This window comes from Etheostoma cragini, chromosome 14 (assembly GCF_013103735.1).
Source record: "Etheostoma cragini isolate CJK2018 chromosome 14, CSU_Ecrag_1.0, whole genome shotgun sequence".
NCBI lineage: Eukaryota > Metazoa > Chordata > Actinopteri > Perciformes > Percidae > Etheostoma > Etheostoma cragini.
The window spans coordinates 12004799-12029193 of NC_048420.1; the positions used below are offsets into that span (position 1 = coordinate 12004799).

At 41.0% G+C, this 24395-nt stretch overlaps 1 protein-coding gene across 1 annotated transcript; it reads right to left on the reverse strand.

Moving 5' to 3' along the window:
• Positions 1-869: 869 nt before the first annotated feature.
• On the reverse strand, positions 870-17203 carry poc1bl (POC1 centriolar protein homolog B (Chlamydomonas), like). Its single transcript, XM_034892234.1, has 12 exons — positions 17069-17203; positions 16579-16724; positions 13375-13825; positions 11194-11363; positions 9557-9746; positions 9149-9334; positions 7950-8067; positions 6366-6542; positions 4876-5007; positions 4127-4237; positions 2713-2865; positions 870-2619 (listed from the first exon to the last, which is right to left on the reverse strand). The coding sequence occupies exons 3-12, from the start codon at positions 13758-13760 to the stop codon at positions 2488-2490; spliced, it is 1755 nt and encodes a 584-aa protein (XP_034748125.1). The 5' UTR covers positions 13761-13825; positions 16579-16724; positions 17069-17203; the 3' UTR covers positions 870-2487.
• Positions 17204-24395: the final 7192 nt, after the last annotated feature.

Genomic DNA, 24395 nt, shown 5'->3' on the forward strand with positions numbered 1-24395 from the left:
ATGAAAGGCCAGAAATGCAAACACAGCCCCACATAAAGTTGTCAAAGCGCTAAATCTATCCTGAAAAGGAAATAACTACGACAAGCACAAAAGGTATTAGAGCCTAAAATACCGCCAAGCTGTCACATGCAATCAAAGGCTTTAATGAATGTGAATGACATAAGCTACAGCAGAATTAACCAGTTTCATGTTGTGTTAGGTCCTGCAATATGTAATAAGAGGCCAGTACCTAATCAGATAGAGGACGCCTACAGTTTTACAGATTTCGTGTGTGAAAGGGGGATAGAGAAAAGTACATAGAGAAGATGAACTTCCCACAGCTGCAAGCAGATCCTACAGCTGTAGCAGCACTAGGATGATACAATAGTTAGCAATTACCACACATATCATGTATAGCATAAATACATAAAAGCATTTGGTCGCATTGGTTTCCACTATCACCAATTAGAATTCCTCCTCTAACCTTGACCCTGTGGCCATTCTACAGACTGTGGCTTGCCATTAGTAGTCAGTGTTATTTGCTTTCCTACCAGTATGTGGTGCCAAATGACTGAATACTGTAATCCATGTTGGAGTGGGGGGGAAAAAAAGGGGTGCAATGCTGTGGCACATGTTCAGTAAATACCAGTCGTGAGTTAATTCACGCATCCGTTTTATGTTGTTCTAACTTGCACACAATAAAAAAGGCACAGGTAATGAACCTGCTGCTGCTCAGTTTTCTCTTTAGCTGGATGTGGCATTGATTACCCCGGCAAACAGTAAAAAATAAAAAATAAAATAAGATGGTTGCTGTGGCATTACTGACAGTTCAACCACACAATCTACCATGTGGAGAGTTGAGCTAGAAACAAAGAAAATGACAATGTGAATCTGTGGTTAGTTTTTTATTCTTTCAATCATCCTGACAGCTTTTATCATTGAAACATCCATCTCATTTTACTCACCCTCTTCTTCATATCAATTAAAAATCATCGTCACCATCCCTTATGCGTCATCAGTAGTTTTAAAAAGGTGCTTTACGACAGCACTGTCCCACTCTGGTCCCTTAAACCAAACATTATTCACAAAGGTAACACAAAACAGGAGTCATTTTACATCTTACCCTACTGTATCCATTAACTAGTATGAATATCTCATATTATGATTTAAAAAAAGGCAACAGACACCAAACATTGCTCAACATTGCTTTTGCAAATACAGCTGCTATTCAACAGACACTTCAACAACAGTTACACTGCATCTCTAGGTCACTGAATCCCAATAGAAAAACCAACAGGTCTTCAGTGGGGGGGGGGGGGGACTTTTTTTTCATTATTTTTTTTTTTATGCTGCTTCAAGTATGGTTTTCACACAGAAGTCGTAAGAAAACATTCTGGCACTGTCAAGTTAAAGGATTCAATGAAACAAGTGCTGACTTTAAGGCTTTTGTGTCTAAATAAAATCAAGTGAATCAAGCCCAATGTTGTTTTAGGCATTTTGCATTTAAAAACACATTTCTAAATATGTTGGACATCAGCTGGCACATTTCAGTTAGGCACTATCAAGTTCTTTAAGGATGATGACCTCTTAAAGGTGCAGTGACAGGTGGGTTTAGATGGTATCCCTAATTTCAGCACAACAGGGAAGAATAGATGAAAACATTCCTGTCGACTCACAAAGTCCTCCGGGGCAAAATGTGATTAGTAAAAATGCTTTATCAATGCATCACATCTTGTGGCAGCATTCTACCATGAAACTGGCTCCAAAGATACAACATAAAATAGAAAAGCAGTCTAGTAAAACCACAGCACTCTCCCCGTTTTCCTCTTACATGATGGAGCATGTTTGGAAGTAGTTGGGTTGGGGGAAAAATGCTGCTGACCTTTCATTCCTGGCACATCTTCTTTGAGCAGCCCGTCTTTAAAATTGCTTCTTTTTTTTGACAACTCAAACAAACAAGCATGAGGATTTAACAATAATAATAATAATAATAATAATAATAATAATTCATATTAAATTGCACATCAAGGTAACATTTAGTAGTGCAGCAAGATTTTCTAGGAAAAGCTTCAATCTCTTTCAAAAGGCACTTTTTTTCATGCACAGGACAGGCAAATCAGTTTCTTTGTTTTCAAGTTGTTGCATTAGGTAACAAGAACACGTGACGATAATTAAAAATGTGCCCTGGACTCCCATTTTTGTTGCAGAGGTAAAGAAAGTAAAAAGTCCCAAGTCCCAAGTTCAGCTGGCCTGCTTAAAAAGATCAAATAAATCTCGCCTTGCAATCCTCATTCACGTCGCTGCAATCTGCAATAATTTGTTCACATGGGTATAAAAGCTCTGAACTGGGTGGTTCATTGGCTTAAAAGGGTCTTCCGCCACCTTTCATCCGCTCGCCATTTCCCATTCAAATGGAGAGCAGCTTGGAGAGAAACATCCACTGTAGTAATTGCACTATGGTAAAAGAAGGTCACTTGTGGTTCAATGCTACTTGCTTTCTTCTTCCTCCTACCACTCAAACTTCCACTGCTGATTTTTGTCTCCTGGGGTACACCGCCTCATCTGGGTGTCTGTGCGACCCTCTGGTGTGCGGTAGGCGGTCACACACATGTCTGACTGAGGGTGGTAGATTGACCCATCCTGATAGGTTGCAAGGAGAAATGGGGGGAAAGGTGAACATTAGTCTATTGGAATAATAGGTACTTGGGTTGTACTTGTATGTGAACCCCCTACCTTTCTGAAGTCCCAGGTGATACTGGGTGGCTTAGGCTCTCCATCACTAGGGCAGTGCCTCATACCGATGGAGGGCTGTCCCTCAGCTACTTCAGCACACAGCTCCGTCACGGAGTTGAAACGGATCTCCTTCTGACTTGTGTATTCAAAGTACTGAAGCGGAAGAAAGACACGGTTATGTGATGATTGGCTCTGTGTACACGGCGTGAATAGGATTGTCTTTCCCATGAAATTACTTTGGAGAGAACCACAACTGCAAAAACAGCAGTGACTTCGAGTGAAACCCAGCTCGGCCTCCTTGCCAAATGTTTCCGTACATCTCGCTTTCTACCTTGATCTCACCGCTTTATTAAGAAAGCCTTTCAACAAGCACAATAGTGCAGTTGGGCATGTTTTTTTACTGCTAGGATTACAGGATGTTTTTCACTTACGCTGTTGTGGGATCAAGTCCTGGCTAAGCCTCTATTGCATGGCGTGTCTGCGTTTGTGTCAAAGGATCTCATTAGTAAAGACAAGGCCTTGGCCCACTCAATCAACCGGACATGAACACAAACCCAACTCTCCCCTCTCTGGTATCATTTCAACATCCTGGCCCATCGCGACGAAAGACGCGACACTCCCTGGGATACCCGTTAAACAGAGGGTCAGGTAACCAATCTTCATACTTCCCCGTCCTTCTCTTTACATCTCATACATCTTTCAGGTGCATCAGGGCCAATAATGGTAGTTTCTAATAAAAGACTCACTCTAGGCCCCTGTGTCTGGCTTCAAACTTATTTACCCAAGCTGTGCCATTCATTCTGCCCGGCGAGGCTCATGTATCTTTTAAATGGAACGTGGTTCTAATGTGGGCCAGGGAAGGGGGGGAGCAGGAGGGAGGCGGTGAAGGGCCCTCGAGGTTTTGGTTTCAGGGGGGAGCCATTTATTTTCACAAATGGTGCTTTTTGTGACAGGGACACCTGATGCAGTGCATCAGTGGGGTAATCAGAGATATAGAGCAGGTTGGAGATTCACAGAAAGGAGCCCTGCCTATCTGTCTGACTCCAACATTAAAAATACATCCTCACAGACAAACAATCTGCTGCCTGCCAAACCATTCATCAATGGAGTTGGCAGGCATTCAGTTTAAAAATACCTGTGATTTAAGTGCATGATATTTTTGGGTGTATGTGGATAACATTCCAAACTCAGTTTTCCCCTGTCAATAAGTTCAAGTCATGCTGGACACACCGGCAGGGAGCAATTTTCTGGTGTGAATCAACTTTGGCAGCTCGTTTCAGGGGTTAGCAGAAAGCGTTGACATTTTAAAATACAAATCCCGCCGGGCCAAGAGAGGTTGTGAGATGGTGACAAGAGAGAACATGGGAGGGAGGAAGAAAAATAGAATAAACGCGGTGTGAAATGCTTAATGTACCTGGTTGCCTCCCTGGCCGTGGCAGCCAAACAGAGAAAGGTGGGCACCTGTGGGACTGTGCTCTGGGGAGTTGTAGTCCAGACACTCTGAGTGTATCCCTGAGCTACGCACCTGGCAGGAGGAGAACAATAAATATCAATACAAATTTAAAGGCTGTGCTTTAATAATTCCTGTTAGCATTATTTCTTTGCATGCAGGTCAGTGTGGAAGGTCACATACAGAACAGCACCACTGAAGCTGCTAGATGCAGTTCTGTGAAATTGCATTTTTGAAAGCTAAAGCGTTTATTTTCCACATAAACGCACACCTCCATGGCATTTAACATGAAATAGACCCATTTCCCCTTGTTCATGCCTTCCTATCAAAATGTCAATTTTTCTACCTCTGAGAAAACGCCATATGTTCCGGTTTGTTACGGAAGCATGGCTGGGGGATTTTTGGACGTCGAAGACATCCTTTATGGATTTAAATGGATTATTTCCTTCAGACACAATGGTTGCACCGTGGTGGCTGAAATGTAATCATTTTAAAAATCTAACATTTATCAAACCAAGAATTATGTGCATAGCATTTTATAATAGAATAATCCACCCGGCGGATTATTATGGTCTTCTGTCCAAGTCTTGAGTGACTACAATGGTGCAACTCAGAACAAGATCTGTGATTAGTGTTCATGAAACACTGATGCTCCACTTTGATTACAGCAGGACAAATAATGGAATACTGATCCGGCTATAGCAGACACTCACAGCCCCGTGCCAGCCCTCCCTGTCCTCAGGTACGTGTAGTTCAGGGTAGATATTCTTCAGATACCAGTCAAAACTGTTGCATTTCAGCCTCTCCCTCAGCAGCAGCCGCTCTGAGATATCCCCATAGGTCTCCTGAAAAGTAAGCACACAGTTAATAATAAGTCATCTTTCACTGGCAGTGAAAGGGCAGGAGACAATGCCAAGGTTCATTAAAAAGGACACACCTTACAACATCTATTCCCCTCTACCCTTTAATCTTGATTGTATTCATTTTTTTATAGCACTAGTGACTTTTTTTGATGCAATAACTAAACACCTACACCGTAAAAGCAAATATTTACATCCTGGATACGACCGACCAGAAAACCTAACAAGGAGCGGGTTGGTTGCAACACATGGACATTTATCAAACAGCTGTGTTTGTTAGGGTGGGGAACTGCTTACCTTAAGCAATTCAAAGTCCAGAAGAATGACACACCTTTACACTGCCAGAGGGTGCAGTGAAACTACAGGGTCTCACAGATAGACTAAACTATTTCAGTCACACACATGTCAAGCTCAGAACACATAGAACACGCTCCTGGGATAAACCATGGAGGAATGCAGTTTCTCAAATATATAAACAAATACAAAAAATATTTGTAATCCTTTCTGAAAACTCAAAATCATTCTACAATATATCTCCACATCCAGGAAACAACTTGCATATCCAATCAACATAAGTCTCTAAATGTGCTTAATGAAATAGAATTGAGTACTATTCCAACAGAAATCACTGTGTAGAGCTCTGCAGTCTGTTAACACATCATAACAGCAGCATAAGGAGCTGTTGATCTGGTCTGGCAGTGCGGTGTTCAATCTCCCGCTGACCAGGTAATTTATTGTTTGATCAAAGATCCCTGACGTTAATAATTTACTTTCTCAGATAGGTGAAACTGAGATACATGAATTTTTGATGGTTCCCAATACTTAGAACCTGAGCCACATGCACACTCGTGCACGCCGTCTCACACATATGCCTGACCCAGTCAGACAGACAGCGTTTCATCATATGTTGACACCTAGACAGGGGAATGTAATCAGATAGAACCTTCAAATCTAACATCAAAGGTTAGCCACTCCGTACCCTAATAGCATGCTGCTGCTAAGTGTACCATGGCATCTCTGCAGGGTTTCGATTTAGTAGCAGTTGGATGAAAAACGAGCCTGTAAGAAAACCGAGCTCAGCGCCTAGAGAATCTATTTGTCCAAATGGGATTCAGAGAGTATTGAAAGGTCACCTTCTTGCATTCCTTAACACAGCCTCCCAGCAACATGCCAAGCTAGATATACTGTTTATTCCTTTACGATGAAGTTTTGATTTTTATAATTCAAAAACATTTACAAAACAGTTACAAACAATACCCCGGGACAAGGGAAAGCGCCCCAGGGCCGAGCTACATATACTGTATAAAAAAAAACTTGCTTCCTTTAATTTGTAACTGCCCTACCTTTTTGGCAGGGGGATTCCTGTTGTAGAAGTGCTGTTTATAAGAGTCCATCCAAACCTCTGCAGCTCGTACGGTGTTCTGGAGAAAGTTGGGCCGTGCATAAGGGGCCTTTTTAGGGAACACATGGCCCACATGAGAGCAGGGGTGAATCTCTAGGCTGCCTCCGCATTGCCACACCTGATGGGGTTAAACACATGGCATATCAAATAGGATTTATATATATTTATATATATCACATGGTTACACAGATTTGGTTATCATTAACCAAGTATTACAATGTCTATTGTCTACCATGCAATGAGAGCTGGTGAACTTTGGCACTTGAATTTACTGCTGCTGGTATTTATTACTTTGTGCGTCCTGTCCTTTCAGTTTGACTTACCTGCCAACAAACTAGCAGGTAATTTGTAGGCAGCAAGTGTGTCATTTGCAATAGGCCAGGTTAATGGGTGTTGATTGTGGTGACTGATGCAATGCTAAAAATCCTTACTGAACAACCCTGCTTCTTGAGTCATGGCTCTAATGAGGCTGCATTTGAAAACACCTTGGATTTATGGTAAACATATGCATTGTGTAATTGCTTGATCTTCCACCATGGAGAAAAAAGAAGAAAAAAAACCCATAAAAAATGAAAGGTTGTTAAAACAGTATATCTTAATACTTGGCTGATCTATGTTCCAATAACACAAGGCAAATTATGATCATATATCCATAGCCAAACAGCCATTACATGACAGTCCCTTCCATCTTAATGCACTTTGCGTTTTACTTCACACCATACTTTTTAAGCACTCTGGGTGGAAAACCAATTCACTAAACATAAATTATGTATGGCAATAAGTCCCAGTGAGAGGCATTTATGTTTCCACATGCATAACACATCACTCAGGGGAACAGCCCATCCATCTTCACACTGCCACATCCGCACACACACACACACACACACACACACACACACACACACACACACACACACACACACACACACACACACACACACACACACACACACACACACACACACACACACACACACACACACACACACACACACACACACACACACACACACACACACACACACACACACACACACACTTTACATTGCCTACCTTTGCATGCCCACCTTTGCATGCTGCGGCTAAAAACTCAAACACGGTCTAAAAATCTGGGCCAATTTGATTGAAGCAAACAAGTGTAAAGCGACACCAGCGTATCACAACAAGGTATCAGCAAACATCAGGGTGCAGTGTCGGATGCCATGGCTGACTGTGATCTGACACTGACATGTGTCTCTCTCACACCAACAACCCAGTGACTGTCAGCTGTTAGATGGATGAATCAAATGATGAGATTCTCTTTGGAAATGAAGTGCCAATCAACCCCCATTGATGTTTCTGACTTCTCTTTATCCCAGTAACAAACAAGCTGAGTCAATGGATGTTCTGAATTTTTAGTAACAAAACAAGCTAGATTAGCGACACACATTGTTTAAAAGCCAAACTCTGTTTTCATGGTGCTAAGTGGTAAAGCAATGGCAAAGTAGTGACCCTGTGGCCCTTACTGAAGACAAATTGAACTCACTCTGAAGGAGAGCTCCAGGTTTTCTCCTCCCCACACCTCCATTCCCATGTCATATGTGCCCAGATGCTCAAAGTAGGCCTTGCTTACAGCAAATAATCCACCTGCCATTGTCGGAGACCTGGGAGAAACCGTGAAAATAAGGTAATGTTAAGATACATTTTCAATCCTATGTTTCCATTCCCTTCCACAGAAATATATGCATTTTTGGTTTTTAACCCAATGCAAACTGAGTTTTTTGACTGTCTAATACACCAACTTTAGAAGATGTGAACCATTTATTTAAAAAAAAGCCTACGCTAAGAATCATCCTGCCCACACCCTTTACAGTGCAATTATTTGAGTGAATGAATAAGTGTGATCACAAGCACAACAGAACACATGAAGTGCCAACAGGTTTTAATCTTTTAACCCACAGAAGGTAGTGCAGCGATGCCTTTCCTCCAAACATGATTTAGTGTGAAGGTGATCTTTAAAAGTAGCAGCAGCTTCAACTTGAGCCAGGGTGATCTAAAATTTGTATGAGAGTTTACGTTGCTATTCGATAGCAAAGACAGAATTAAAAAAGGAGGATTGATAATTCCAGTAGGCTACACCTTGTTTTCAGAATTGGCTTGTTAAAATCAACAAATCTAAATAGATTTCCCTAATTGAGTTGATTTAGTGATCCCAGTTTTTCAAAGATCAGGCAAACATTCCTATGGTGTATAGAAGTGAAAATAGAAAGAAAGTACTACAGTAAAATAGGGACAAATTAGCAGCACTGACAGGTGTATTACATTTTTGAGAGCAGAGCTCCACAGTGGTATCTGATGTAGCGATCCGCCATGAGAGTAGGGTAGGGAATCACCAGAGGTCTCACGATACGGTAATATCACGCTACTTATATCACAATATGATATTACTGCAATTTTCAACATATTGCAATATTCTGCAATATATTGCAATTTATTTCCTTTTTTTGCAAACTTTAAATTTTTCCCCCCAATTTCAAATTATGTCCCTGAAAGCAAACCTTGTTAACATCTGTTTTGTCAGAAAAAAAAAATGTCTGCGTTTGTTGCTGCAAAATCAGATTGTCAAACACACAAACTGACCAACGCTTATATAATAATAGATGGCTACTTGGCGTCTGTGTCAATATACAGTATTGCAATACTATGCTGTATCGATTTTTTTTCCCCTCCCCTACATAAGAGTACCTGATGGGGTAAATGCGTGACTTGCGCCTCTTGCGTTCCACTTCGGGGACAGAATGCCACTGAAAGGTGAGTCTCCAGTCAAAACCTCCGATCATCGGCTCATCCGTTTGCATGTAAAACTCGAAGGTGTTCCAGTCAATGGTGTCAATCACAGGGCACACAATGATACTGGCGTTCTCACCAATCCTAAACACAAAGCAATAACATTAAATCGGATTAGTATTTGGTTAGAGTTTACATTTCTAGTCGGGTTGACTACATATACAAAAGGTTTTCAGAAAAATTTTAATAATTTACATTTTTCTGTTTATTGATTCCCAATGGGGAAATTACAATTTACACTCTGTGTCCACACAAGTGGCAGTAGTTCAGTAAGAAAGCTCTTACTCGTCAATTTGGAAAACCCACCTTTCCAGCAGAGGCTCAATCCAGCCAGGGACACACTCACAGTGGCAATCAAGAAATGTCAGTACGTCCCCTGTAGCATAGGTGGCCCCAATGAGACGCGCCCGCACCAGACCCTCCCTTTTGTTGGTGCGGATGAGGCGCACACGTCCCAGATTACTGATGTAGTCAGCCAGTTGGGACTTCAGGTAGCCTTTTTTTAAATTTTTTTTATAACAGACACAAAAGCACAAACATAACCGTCATTTTTGACATTTAATTTATGTTCTTTTGTTGTCCTACATGTAGCTTATTTTTCTTTAAAACTGCTTTACATTGATTTTTAGACACTAGAGGACAGACAAATGGCACAAACGTCGAGAGATACACAAATTTAGTGGCTTATAAAACTTATGAACAATACGCTCAATCTTGTGAGTTAAGTCATTTGATTCAATGTTAACATAACTTTATGTTAAGATAAAAAAATATTGGTTTATGCCGATTTAACCGTTTTTTGCTAACGAGTGAATAGCTACTTAAATAAAACACTTTTCCCAGTTAGATAAGTTCCAATATCAGGCGAGTGGCATTGACCCAGCTTTTATGGTCAAAATGAATTGAATACAAAGCTCGGTATGCTAGAGTGTTCAATCGAATTGGAAACCTGAGAAAAAGCTGTCAGTCCTCCAGTTGGTGTCTGCAGTAACCGTTCTGGTTGGGGAGTGGCATGTCTAGCATTCCATTTGGTCAGGGTGGTCATGGAAAGGAAATTAGGTCATAGCAGCTCAGTGCACACTGAAGTAACCATATGGTGTAATGTCTCTGATCCACACAGACTAGACTAGGTGGGACCGAATATTAATTCCATTAAGACAGACATCAAGCTACACCTATATCTAATTTCTACGAGAAAGTAGTATCCTTCAAAGAGTTTGCTGATGGCAGGCCGTGAGCTGCGGTTTAAAGCTCAGAAAAGCTAGTAAGTTGACCTTTGAGTTCAGACTATTTTGTCATACAATTCATACAGATATTCATACTTGGGTCACAAAGAGGCTGACGCAGTGCAGCTACATTCAAGACTTAATGATATGCAATACGTCTTGATTTGCCTTCTTGAATTTCAATTAAAAAATAAGAGCCTGCCATTAAAAGAAACTTATTATTAACACACACACACACACACACAAACACTAAGAATGAGAAGAGCAGGTGCTGGAGCATGGAAGCAGGGAGACCAACATGAATGAACACGAATAATTTGAAATGACTTGGCCCCAAACAAAGCAAACCACTTCCAGTACACCTTGAAGTAACTCAATATCTTATTTCATTAAATAAAGAAATGTCTCCAGACTAGTTTCTGAGGCGTTTTTTCTAATTGCATTCTGATATATTCTGAAAGCATTATTTATTCACTGCTCTAAAGATAGCAGTTTTTTTTTTCTATATATAGCACAGTCCTAACTCGCTCGCTTCTCAGCCGTCAATGTGGAAAAATTAAAGCACAACTGAGGTTTGGTTTGTCTGCTTTACTTAACTAGGCCAAGGCTGTCAGTCCTCTTTGTTTCTGAGCTTAAAAGACTTTTTAATGTTAGTTTTATTTTATACAGACAAAAGAGAACCCACATTGGTTTATCTATCAGTGTGGGGTGTCAGACCTCGGTCACTGTAGTCATCAATGAGGATGATCTCTTTCAACAGGATGGCAGGCGTGGTCTCCAGGACACTGTGAATGGTCCTCAGCAGAGTGGACCAGGCCTCGTTGTAGAAGGCTATGATCACAGATGTTGTGGGTAAACGCCGGTAGTCAAACTTCTTACTTCGGCATCTGAGGTATGTATTTGAGTGTGTGTGTGGATGGGGGTGGGGGGGAATAGAGAGAGTTGACATAAGCAACAGTAAATATGTACAGTACATATTTATAAAATAAAATAAAAAAAACAGCATCCCGAACAAACTCATAAAAGCAAGAAATTATCTTTTTCCCCTATGGCCAGAGCTGCTTCAGCAACTATTGTGGTAGGAGGAAGTATCTGGTCTTAATCCAGATGGCTGGTCTATTGGTCATTAAACCAATAAAAAGAGCCACAGAAATATGGAAGGGGGGTGGGGAGGGTATCACACCAGTGAGCAACATACCACAGCAGTGCTCTGGGAGAGACCACAGAAACTTGAGCAAACAGAGACGAATAGAACAGAATAGAGAGAGGGGAACAGGGCCACACTGGATGAAAATCAAAGAACTGTAAAAAAACTAGTAAACCAGGGATCAGCGACCTTAGGCATGCGTGCCACCACTGGCATCCCATAGCGCAACCATTGGCACACTAGCATTAAGTGTGCAAGAGAGTGTTTTTTGGAAAGGTTCCAATCCACATGCCAAATAACCTCTTTCACAGCCACTGGTAGGAGCACAGTCCATTATTTAGGGTACTTTTTCCCCCATCCCCATTGAACCCCATTGAAGAACCGCCTTACTCAGCTTTTTACCCTACTTGTATTTATTTATATTTTATTTCTTCTGTATAACGTAGCTGTATAAACATGTGACCTTTATATTCTTCTAATTGCATTATGTATACACAAACATATGTGAGTGTGCAAATTAAACTGTTGTACTTGCAAACCTTATATGGGACCTGCTGTTGGGGTGAAAATGTAAAAAACTAAAACTAAATGCCCTTTACGTTTATTGTAATATGTCCTGTGAAATGAGAAAAAAAAACGTCTGCACCTCTGGCATGTTATGAGTTGGCAGACAGCCAAGCGCATGGGCTCCATGACACTAAGACTGCACAACACTATATCCCTGCTGATGCATTCCTCGCTGTGTCTTATCAATTGTGCACTTGTCAAATATGTCATTCTGCCAGGGCAAATACCCATCATGCACTGTCATAAAAGTGACAGTCTGTACAGTGCAGTGACTCCTGGTATAAAATCTCCACAAAATGCAGCCACGGAATGATTATTAATTAGTTATTATTATTATTTGTCCTTGCATTGAGCACAGGGTTCGACTTTCAACCTTAGTGGCAGTTTCCTTGGCCATGTAACAAGATCAAAGCATCTTATCAGTCTTATCTTTGGATATGCAGGCGTCACGCTGGTAAAATGGTTTATTCCAGTTTCACCAGGGCAAGATTGATTCCTCTTTGTCTTCAGTTTTAAGTCCAATTCAGAAGATTTAGCATGACATGTTTAATGACAGCCACTTTTAAGAATGTATCCTATAATGTAATCATTGGACTCCTTAAGAGAATAAACGCTTAACTGGGAGTCTGGGACACTCCAGGCCATGTGAAACAAATACATGGCTTTATCACAAATGACAGTTCTCACCACACTGATGGATACTACAGCTGGGTTTCAGTGGGATGGGTGCAAGTAAGGTACAAGGCAAAAGCAAAAGAAGAAGCTATTAATAAAATACATTATACTCTGTGTGTCCTCATCACAGAGGCTGAGCTGAGAATAGCTGGGCACAACAGCGCTAGATAGTATAAATCCATTCAGACAGGGAGCTGCTTACACCCGCTTCAATAAGCCCTACAATGCATGCTGACAGCTTTCATCCTTGTTTCTAACTGCCAGTGGAAAACTGACCCCAGTAAAGAGCTCCACCTAATCTCTATTGAGTTATTTATCCCTGTAACAGTTGTAGCATAGCTACCAGCTCAATGCAGTTTTCAATGCCAGAGACACATATTGTAAACGTTTTGGCTAGATTCTCAAAGAAAATAGCAAGCAATTAAAAAAAATAATTAGTGAAGTCAACTTAGTCTCACTTTCTGACTAATGGGTCATTGCTGTTCAGGATGCATTTTTGGTCTACTCACTCATTCATCCTGTGATCACGGATGTGCCGATGGAGGGAAATCTTATCACTGACATAGATGTTGATAGCATAGCGCTCCACGCTGTCCTGCTCGAGTTTCTTTTCCTCCGGGCTGAGGTTGAGGTGTGTAGCCCGACCCCACTCCCCAAGCGCATTGTTGTCCGGCGACGGCTTAACGTAGAGGGGCCTAGACAGCTGCCCATCAGCCCCGCTCGTCTCTACGGCGAGCTGTCTCGCCACAACGTTGCGGCCCTCGTCTTCCTCCTCCACAGAGGATAAGGAGGGGATGGAAGAGCGCGCTAACAGAAGGTAGCCCAGCCACAGCACCCAGAGCAGGAAGCAAGCCTTGGCCAGCACACTAAGTTTTCGAGAGCAACGTCCCCTCATGACGGAAAGCCCAGGGCAGCACCGTGACCGGCTGAGCTACGGGGTGCCCTACAGGACACAAGCCTCTGGAGAACAGAAACAGACACAGAATTACATACGAAACGTGATCATTAAAAACAAACAACATGTAAGATATGTGTAGGTATTGGGAGAAAAAAACATGGCACCAAGAAACTAACATCAACAGGAGGAGATTTACAAGATTGAACTCTTTAATCAAAGCTCTCCCCATTAGAAGGAGATTTAATCAAATAACAAACCCATTCATGGTTAAGTGAAGTTACTCACCTAAACACTAAGTAAGATAGTGCTTGCCTCTAAATTTGAAAGTGCCCCGAGAACACAGCTCCCATAGAGCAGATAAGATGCTCATAAAATACAATTTACAAAGATGGAAGAAAATAAATTATGATTTACAGCACAGCAATGTGCTGAATAAATTGGCAAAAGTCTTTGATGCACTCCAATGAGAGATGTGTTAACCTGGGTGGTACAAATTCTGTCATAGCACTCTTAAATAAGGAGGAGTTTTTTCCAGGAAAAATCTTACATCTTGTCCACAAGATCAGCCCGCCCCTCGCCCTAAAATATCTTCTACACAAGTTTGTTTTGATGAAACAAATGTTGAGTTAAGCTTGTGCAATGTTACTAATTACACACACCCAGTCCTTGCCCAATATATTTAAATGAAATATTACACATCAAAAACCACTTGGATTTCATCTAAGGCTTAGATTATAAATCAGGCATTTTGAAGGGTTCCTCATTTTAGAATTTCCACTGAGCCAAAAAAAAAAAAAAATAGTAGGTCATTATGGGTGGAATATATGCACACAAGGACAGATCCATTTATCAGATCAGATCTATTTAGAAATAGAATTTGCTTTGGTTTGTAGACAGTCCTTTCAACATAAGTGTCTGACAGATAATCTTAGCCAGGATTTAAAGAGGGTTGTGGTAAAAACACACCACTTAGCAATGATGACACTAAACTGAATGTAATCACAATATAATTGTGTTGTGCATTAATATTAGAGCAGGGTGCCATTTACAGTAGTGCCAGCCAGTGTCAGACAGGCCACACACACCCCCACACACACACACACACACACACACACACACACAAAACATACATTTTTATAGAATATAGATCACTTTCATTGGGATGAAAAGCTTTACATAAATGAAAAAATATGCCACACACACACACACACACACACACACACACACACACACACACACACACACACACACACACACACACACACACACACACACACACACACACACACACACACACACACACACACACACACACACACACACACTTCACTTCACTTCACTTCACTTCCTCTAACCAGAGCACAATGATTTCCTAATGCTACAAAGTAATGTAGTTAATTCTGGGAACAATGTGACTGTAGCTTAAGAGAAAACCTTCTCAAATAGAAGTCGTGTGTGCAAAGTGCTGTGTGAGAGTCTGGACAGCCTCTACACAGACTCAGAGGAAACTCAGTTTCCACTGCAAGTCCGTCAAGGCGGTAGCACAGCCCTTTCACTCCGGTCTGGGCCCTGGCCAGAGGACTCGGGAGTCCTGAGGTTACAAAATGGAGACGCTTGCAGACAAAAACCCCATTTATTGGCTGTCCATCACACCTTCCACTCTCTCTGAATATGATAGCCTTACTGGGGAGCCACGCGAGCAGTAGGGGACAGAGATCCTAATATGCAGCTTAAATCCTGTCCCAATTCGTTGTCGCTAAGAGGCAATGAAACAAAACAGTGGGCGAGAGATAAGATTTGCATTTGCTTCCCGAGCTGCAATCGGTGGTGCATGTTTCATCCTGTTACACTAACAGGACTTTAAAAAGAGAGAGCAAAGAAAAATATTGGCCAACAAGAATGATGCTGGAGTCACTTGATTCTCAGATTTCACGTTACCTATGTGACACATCAGTGAACATTCAGTGTTCTCTTTCTTTCAATCAAGTCAGTCAAGACATAAAGACAAACATTCAACAAGAACCGGTGGAACAAGTTGTACACATAACTCCAAACAGATGAGGGTCCTTTATAGTTTGTAGAAGAGCAGACAGGATCACCGACTCCTATCAACAGGTCTTTACTGCTTACATTGTGTTCATACAACACTGACAGCAAACGTTTTCAACGATCCAGGCTGTGATGACAGATGACAGGCTTCATTTACAAGCTGGATAGATTTTTTTTTAAACACACATCGACATATATACCCAACAGACTTGAACTCGGGCAGATGGGATGCAAACAAAAATGCTCTTCCTGTGAAAACTAAAGTGAAACTCAATGTCCTACATGTTTATTATTAAACTAAATGTCAGCCTCTAGTGACCTAGCTATAGCTTTTCTCTTTAGGATATGTTGTCTGTTTTAGGTTTATGAGGAAAAGGGTTTCATAGTTGTTAGGAGTCGAGTATAGCTGTAGGCAAAGACACAGTATAGCAACAGGTCTCCTCTTCTGGACTGTCACATAGCTTTATGTCAGGATTACAATTTCTTAATGTCGGCAGAGGGTGCACACACTATTAATCATCGTCGCATTAAATGGGCATGTTAGCGCAGACGTGACTCGGAACAATAATAACGGCACATCTCAACCTTTCAGCAAAACAGTTCATTTTTACGTTTACTTCGTTGTGTTTACTGGTAACGTTAAGCAAGCAAGGAAGTCAAGTTATCGTCAACGCTAACAAACACTATACTTTAAACGTAACGTACACGACAGTTCCAAAAGTACATTTCATTCAGGGAAGTAGGATGTTAGCTTGTTATAGTTTACCTTCAAAACAAGTTACATGATTCGGAGTTTCTTCGAGGTTGCTAAGGCTGTTGTTTGTCAGCCTGACTGCGGTCGTATTCCCGTCAAACCTCTGCCTTGCAGATGTCAGTTTATCCACATCCTTTCCTCCACGTTGGGCTTCGGACCTGTGTCATATCAGCCACAGGAACAATAGAGTTTCCGGCAAGATATTTCACAATAAAAGCATCGCGAGAACCCGATTAACGTTTGATGAACACTACAAATGCTAATGAAATCCTTACAACAAAAACATATTTTAATTTGACAGTTTAAGTTCGTGAAGTTATTTACATAGAAAACAATCTTTGACTTAACGTATCCGTTGAAAATAAGATGAATTTATCCAGGTCGCTAATAAAATTCACTTTACAGTTCAATTAACATTTGAGTTTACATGAGCTTATTACTTAATTCTACTGATTCCTTAAGCTCGACATACAAGAAAAGAAAGAACAATACTTTATTGTACCTTACTTCCGGTGTTTGTAGCATTCTCTCCAGGAAGCTTGACACAAAACTCAATGCTAACCACTGTTAGCTATTATTTCTCTGTGCTGCGATTTACTTCTAGCTATACATAATTGCTCCTTCAGACATTTTTTTCACCTATTTAATTTGTGTGTACTCTTTAACGAATGTTTGCGTGTGTGTGTGTGTGTGTGTGTGTGTGTGTGTGTGTGTGTGTGTGTGTGTGTGTGTGTGTGTGTGTGTGTGTGTGTGCGTGTGCTTGCGTGCTGCGTGATAGTGTGCCCTCCTAAACTGCAGCGTCAATTGAAGTTCATCCCCTAATTGACAGAGGTTTCTATTAATTCTAAAAAAGATATAAGAAATTATAGAGCATAAACTGTGTCATCTTTATCATATTCGTGAACTGAACAACCAATTAGTCTGTAGGCTCAGGTCAAGGATGTCACCTTTGTTTACCCAGAGGCAATTGGATTGTCAACCTACTTAACACAATACAACATAATACATGAGTACAAACACCCAAGTAAAACAGACTTTTGACTACGTCAGATACATTAAGTATGAGACATTTATTTTATTTTCATAGTGTTATAGTAAGTACACTATGACATAAGTCATAGGGTCTTAAATCCTGTCTAAGTTGATTGACAAGAATGTTGAAAGGATCTATTTGCACACTGCATGAATGGACAATGTGACACACACACACACACACACACACACACAGTCATCCACAAACAGCCCTTCCTTCTTTGTGTTTCCAGTGTAAGCTTGGTTTGTTTTTCCATAGTATCTAGGTCCTGCTCAGCCGGACTTGCCTTGAGTGTGCAGTGCACTGGCGCAGACTGTTGTTAGGCAGACACCTGCACCTCTCTGTAACTTGCTAACGTCTTTTATTCCTCACTCTCGTTCCTTCTCCTTTCCTCCTCTTTTTCTTCTCCCCAGTTCAAACCAATTGACACCTCTCTCTGTGAGGCTGATGTGCGCTGATCCAGAAATGAAAAGGGTCTCGTTTTCGTGATAGGGATCGGGAGCTTTCACAGCTACAAGGGGGGTTCTTGTACTGGTCTTGCGTTTCAACCCCCCCCACTCCATTAAAACGGTTACAGTAATTAGTTCACAGATGCAACTGTCCTCTTTGCTCTTCATTCTTTCATTAGTGGCAAAACCAATTAACAGAATGTTACATTATGTTTCTGTCTTTTATGTTTAAGTAAAAACAACATTATGCAAAAATATTACATGTTTTATTTTACTGACTATGTAGAAGTAACACTATCCACGCAAAAGGAACGAGTGTTTTCCATTTATAATAGTTATTGAGCACATTAGAGTTCAACTGGTTATTAGAAATGAATTTTCATATGATGGTCTGTGTGTGTCATTTGAATACAATATTACATTTTGAGAAGACACAACATTGTTTTAAAGGAAGAACTTAATTTTGCAGAAGATTGGTGGTGTTTTGCTTTGTATGTGTGTGTGTGTGTTTGGATTTGTGTGTACACTTCTGAGAATATAAGATATGCTTTTAAAAAATGTAAAAAGGTGTAAATAACTGAGAACAACTGTAATCATTTTAGCATCAAGTATTGTTTTACTGCTTTTCTGACCACTGCATACATTCCGGAGCAATTCCAGTGTTTTTGACCATTTTAATTAGACCTGTAGAGACTCTTGATGTGTTGGTCAGCGGCCAGCTGAGCCTGTTACTGTCCTTTATAATACTCTGTGGATGGACTCAGCGTCTGCAGAGCTTATGATTGAGATCGCTCTTTTTTGATGGATTTGAAGAACATGAGTCAAGCGAATTGGAAGAACTGCATCATTCAGTGTTTGACCCAGTGCATGTGTAATAAGTTTAGATGAAAAAAAGTTCAACTAAAGAGCACCATCTAGTGACTGCATGTACCGCATCCAATTTAATTACACCTTACACAGAATTGGACTAACGCTTAAAAAAACTATCAGATCCAAGCTGGTTGCAGACCTGAAGAAACACAAAGGGCTGGTGCCCTCGGTGCTTAAATCCCTCTGAAGCCAATTTGGACTGAAACTGCTCTCTGTTCTGACTCACCCCTGATCTGTCTCCCTTTCCACTCTCCTGCAATAAAAGATAACAAATGAAATTAAGCTAAATGTCTACCCCACTATGTTAGTAGACAATAACTCAGGCTCCTCTAATCTATTTGAATGAAGATTTCATATCTTGAGGTGGAAAACACACATAAGATTGATGCACAACTTCGGGGATCCTTGTTTCTGTGTCTCGCTGATGAATGCAGGCTTATCTGGGCAAATCACCTCACCTCTTAAATCAGAAGCATACCGAGTTTGTCAAAGGACTAATAAACTGCTGGACATACACAGTGATGCAAGGAATGTGTGTCTACAACTCTATTCAGTTACAGCTCCATTCAGATCTGAACTGATTTAACTTTTGGGCCATTGATTTAATAAGCTGGTTTGTCCTTTGTGCTTCATGTCCATTTACTCTGTTCATGCAATAATTCAAAGCAAATAGAGGTCACATTGTGGCACCAGTCTCCTTTAATTTAATGGAGATGGATTCTGGTCCACACTCTCCCTTAGCTTATTAGCTCCACATAGAGCAGAAGACACAATGACCTTTAGCCATAAAGACTGAATATGGTTATCAATTAGTGATTCTGATAGTGAAGGTTAGACGTCCTGTATGGCCTCGGTCACGATACAAATGAATGGCCTATTATTCCACATGCCGGTTAGATCTCACTCATTGAACCCTGTGTCCACAAACTGATGGGTGTGTGTATGCATGCTTCGTTATGTTCACAGTGCCTGTTAATATTTTATATGTCATGCCTCAGAGAGGTTGGCAAATCGGCAGTCTGTTTTGGAAATGGGTGTATACATGAGTGGTTTCGACTGAGACACACAGGGAGAGAGAGAGAAAGAAAAGGAAAAGGAAATATTCTGGACAAATAGGAACAACGTACGTGTGATCTTTATGCCCAAAAGAACATGATGTATAAAAACAATAATAACAATCCACATACTGTTCAGATTCTGTTGTCAGTGTGACACTCTTCAGCTTGTAGTTGTGTACAGCATTTACAATGAGCTCAATAGTCAGAGATTGGCATGCCCTTTTTGATTCTGTGCCAGTGACTGCAGCAGATGTGTGTACGTGTGTGTGTGTGTGTGTGTGTGTGTGTCTGTGTGTGCGTGTCTGTGCTAGTGTGTGTTTTTTCAATTCGTTGTGTTTACTGCATTGAAGGACTGAGAAATGCGATTAAAAAGTGATTAAAACGAGTTTCTTTTTTTTTTAAACGTAACATTCATGACTAAACAAGCCACAATCAGAGCTGATATTAATATTTAGAAGTTCACAATCCAAAAACACATCTAATCTGCTTTGGCAGGCTGTACTTGGATCAGATTGTTAATGACAGATTGGATTGACAATGGCCTGGAAAAATAAGCAAACAACTCAACAACCCTTTTCCAATGGGGCCATACACACTTCAAACCACTCAGAAATGTTCAGACAAAACAACACAGACAGAAACTCTCAACTGAAATAACCAAAACTGTTCTTACCATGGCAAATCATTTTGTGCTCATGTGGGACCCTGTCGCTCATAGTAAGAAGAGTGACAAAGTATATTTTCAAAGCCTTTAAGCAGCGATTTGATTTGGTCCTCCTATTGTATTTTTTGTAGTTCTTAAGCTCAGTGAATCAAGAAAGAGGTTATTTTGGCAACATAAAGTACAATAAATCGGGGTTATTTGTAAAGGAAGCAGATATTAAAAAATGTAATATAAACACTTCCTAGAAGATGTGAAGTAACCAAATCACCACTCACTGTTGCAAGCACTGTTACAAAGTTGAGTCATAATGGGATGGGCAAGTTAGCAGCCAACATTTTAGATGCTGTATATTCTGTTAAAAACCTATTAGTAAGTTTTAACTTTTTGATCAGTGTTCTCTGTTGTTGTCGCGAGTAATTTGGTCTTTTTGGAGTGCTGTTATTTTTCTCATGCCATCGAAGTGCAGTTTGATGGATGTTCTGTGGCTGCTAATTTCCCTTGTTATACATTTTGACATATCCCAGTTGGAAAAGCACAGGTGTAAACAATCCAAAATAATGGTAACTGATTTCCGTTTAGCTACTTATGTTTCAGGGTCTTGGAATTGTGCATGATGGTTCTCTGTTAGGACTGTGCTTTTCCTTCAAGTCAGCGATATGCCAAAATGTTTGCTGGAATAAAAAGACCTACCACATTGTAGGGTGAATGTCCTGAAAGCAGTGGGAAAAAAGAGTAATTTGAAGAAAAGTCGACAAGTTTTTTCTTCTGCCTTGAAGTATGAGTTGTGGTGTGCTTAGCTGTATTCTCCCTGCATGCTGATTGTGTATTAAGAAGAGCCTGATCATTGTGGTATTCTATTAAGCAGTTGCCAACCAGGGCTGACTGTGTGTGTGCTTGTCTTTTTGTTGTAGTGTGTATGTCGGATGGCCTTTACCAAGGTTGCAGGACAAAGCGCCATCCACTTGTTTATGCAGCTGAAGTAGACCCGGGAGCAGAACGTATCATCAACATTACAGGGGAGAAGAAAGACGAGATGAGCAGGAGAGGGGGGGGGGTTAGAGGGGGATGCTGTCTATGTGCCAGTCAGCCCACTCAGCAGTCAGTCCTCGCCAGCCAGGGGGCCCAATGGGAGTGTCTAAAAAAGGGGAGGGGGGCCAAAAAAACGAAGCTGCTTTCCCCAGAACAGGCCCAAAGTTCTGAGTGCCAGGCAGAATGCCAAGTCTGCCCCTTTGAAACGGAATCTGTTCAAAAAACAAGCACAACGATCAAATTGTTATAATTTATAATAATGCTTTTTCTTAAATGAAGCTCTTTTTCATTTGTGCTATCATTTGGGTAGCAAACACCCAAAGAATTGGTAGACTGGAAGAGTGAGCTGTTCATATATCAGCCTCATTTGTAAGGAAACTGCAAGTTTTGTAATTAGAAGGATGACAGACAGCCATCATAGGGAATTATTGCACAGCTGCCCGAGATAAAAGTACATGTCTAGACTTTATCTAAAGATGGTATTTGCTATTGCTTAGCCTTCAAAGGAACTCCCACATCAGGCAAGTATATTCCGTTATCTGATCATCTTTATTTCAGTTCAAAATATTTACATCATTAGTAGATTTAGCTGTAAAATCCAACGTGATTGAAGTTGTTTTTCGGAGATGGTTGGTAAAACGAATGGATTGTGTGTGCAAGGTCAATCTAATCAGCAGTTTAGTGCAGTGGAAGACATATTTTTAATGATGGGTTAAACACCATCCCATCTATGAGCACGTGCACACACACACTCATACACACGTAGGTAATAAGAAACACAACCCACATCAATCCAGCTGTATGAATCACAGCCATGCAGCATAGGGACCCACTGATGGGGCGCCTGCTGAGATTGAGGGTCCCTTGTCTCCCTCTGTTTGCTTCTGATAACACTCCTGGAATTGTTCCTCAGCCACCATTCACATTAATCAAAAAACCTGGGACAAAACAATTGTTCTGAGCTGGTCCCCCACGCTGGTGCTTTCATGGCCGCTGGACTCATAAAAACATCCTCACCCCACCAGCAGCAGCGGCTGAAGCACCAAAGTCCAGCTTGCAAACAAGCAACTGGCAACTGGCGGCGCATGGCTGTGGTTTTTAACTATCCTCCTTTCTCCTCCCGTTGTGACTGCTATCACACTGCACCTGGAAATATATTACACCTTCCATACTTTAAAAAAAATATTGTGTGCTTTATTTCAATCAGGATGTGTTCAAATCTTTTCTTTTTGGCATGTGGCTGATGAAGTACCAAAAAGGAGTTGATAATGGAATGGAAAATTGTGTCTTGCTAGTAAATTAAAAGAAAAACCTTACTTCCACCCTCCAGATGTTTTAGAACCTCAGCACATTAAATTCACATTTCACTGATATATTGCAACTGTTATCACTTTCAGTGGTAAAGCAGGCTCTGTTCATCACTTTAATGTTTCCTTAAGCCATTTTAAAGCTCTGGCCCTTTAAGGACCACCGTCATAATTGTCTCATCATTTCTGAGTGAATCTGACAGGGTGTCAACATTTACACGTTCCCTGTCCCATCTGGTGTGATTTCTCATTGAGTGTAAATTGCAGCCCTTTTTAAAACAAAGCAAGGATCAGTGTGTGTGCAAGAATGCTTGGTTCATATCCGCCCTTTTAAAGTTTTTTGCAAATTCAGAATGAATGAATAAACCATAATGGCAGAGTGCCGGGGGGAGCTGAAAGTGAACACCTGTCACTGTCAGCAGTCTGCATCTTCCTGCCAAGGACGGGCTGATTCACAGAAGGTTACCTTGTGTCTGGAGGACCTGAGCAAGGGGACTGGCAGCTGATAACTCAGCACTGGATTATACTCCCACTGTGGATAGAGAGGGGGGCACTTATATAACTGACCCCTAGCTGCGGTCAACGGAAGATTCATTTATCATCTTTTGAAGCTCGTATCACTTCCGTTGTTTCTCCTCATCTGTCCTGTCTGCCTCTCTCACATTTGAAAGCTCAGGAACTCAGGAACACTTTCACACTTTATCTCTAGCAGGGACTGACTTTTTTTTCAGCAGTCAGATTTCTTTCTCTCCTTTCTAAATTAATCTTCGTCATCATTTCTGTTTCTCACCCTCTTTGAATCAATTTTGCCACATTCACTTTCCTTGTTACGGCCTCTACCATTCATTCTACCTCCATTAATCCGCTCTGCCTGTTTTTTATAGCTGACGTTAGCTTTCCAATTGTCTGTTTTTATATAAGTTATTTTCTTTCCACCTCATGTAGAAAGATTGAGATCCTTTCCTGTTTCTTTTTTTAAACATCATTTTTGGGGCTTTTCCATCTTTATTTGACAGGACAGCTAGGTGAGAAAGCAGGAAGACATGCAGGAAATCATCACAGGTTGGATTTGAATCCTGGACCTCTGCATCGAGGCATACACCTTGAAGTTTATGTGCGCCTGCTCTAACCACTGAGCAACCTGGACACTCCCTGTCTGTCTCTTTATCTGTCTGTCAACCTCTGTCTATCTTTATGCACGCACTCCTTCCCGCCCTGCACACCACGAGCCCTTGAGCTGGAACACTGGTACTCATGGTAGCTGACGTGGAAAGAGAGACGCCGGTCCTCTGTTCCATCCCAGAAATGAGAAAAAAAAAATGTATTTTCTTCCCATCAGTGGAGGCCGTTCTGCTGTGACTATGACATCCAAAAGACGAGCTTAGATTTGTATTTGCTTTGCATAAATTGCTTCAGCTT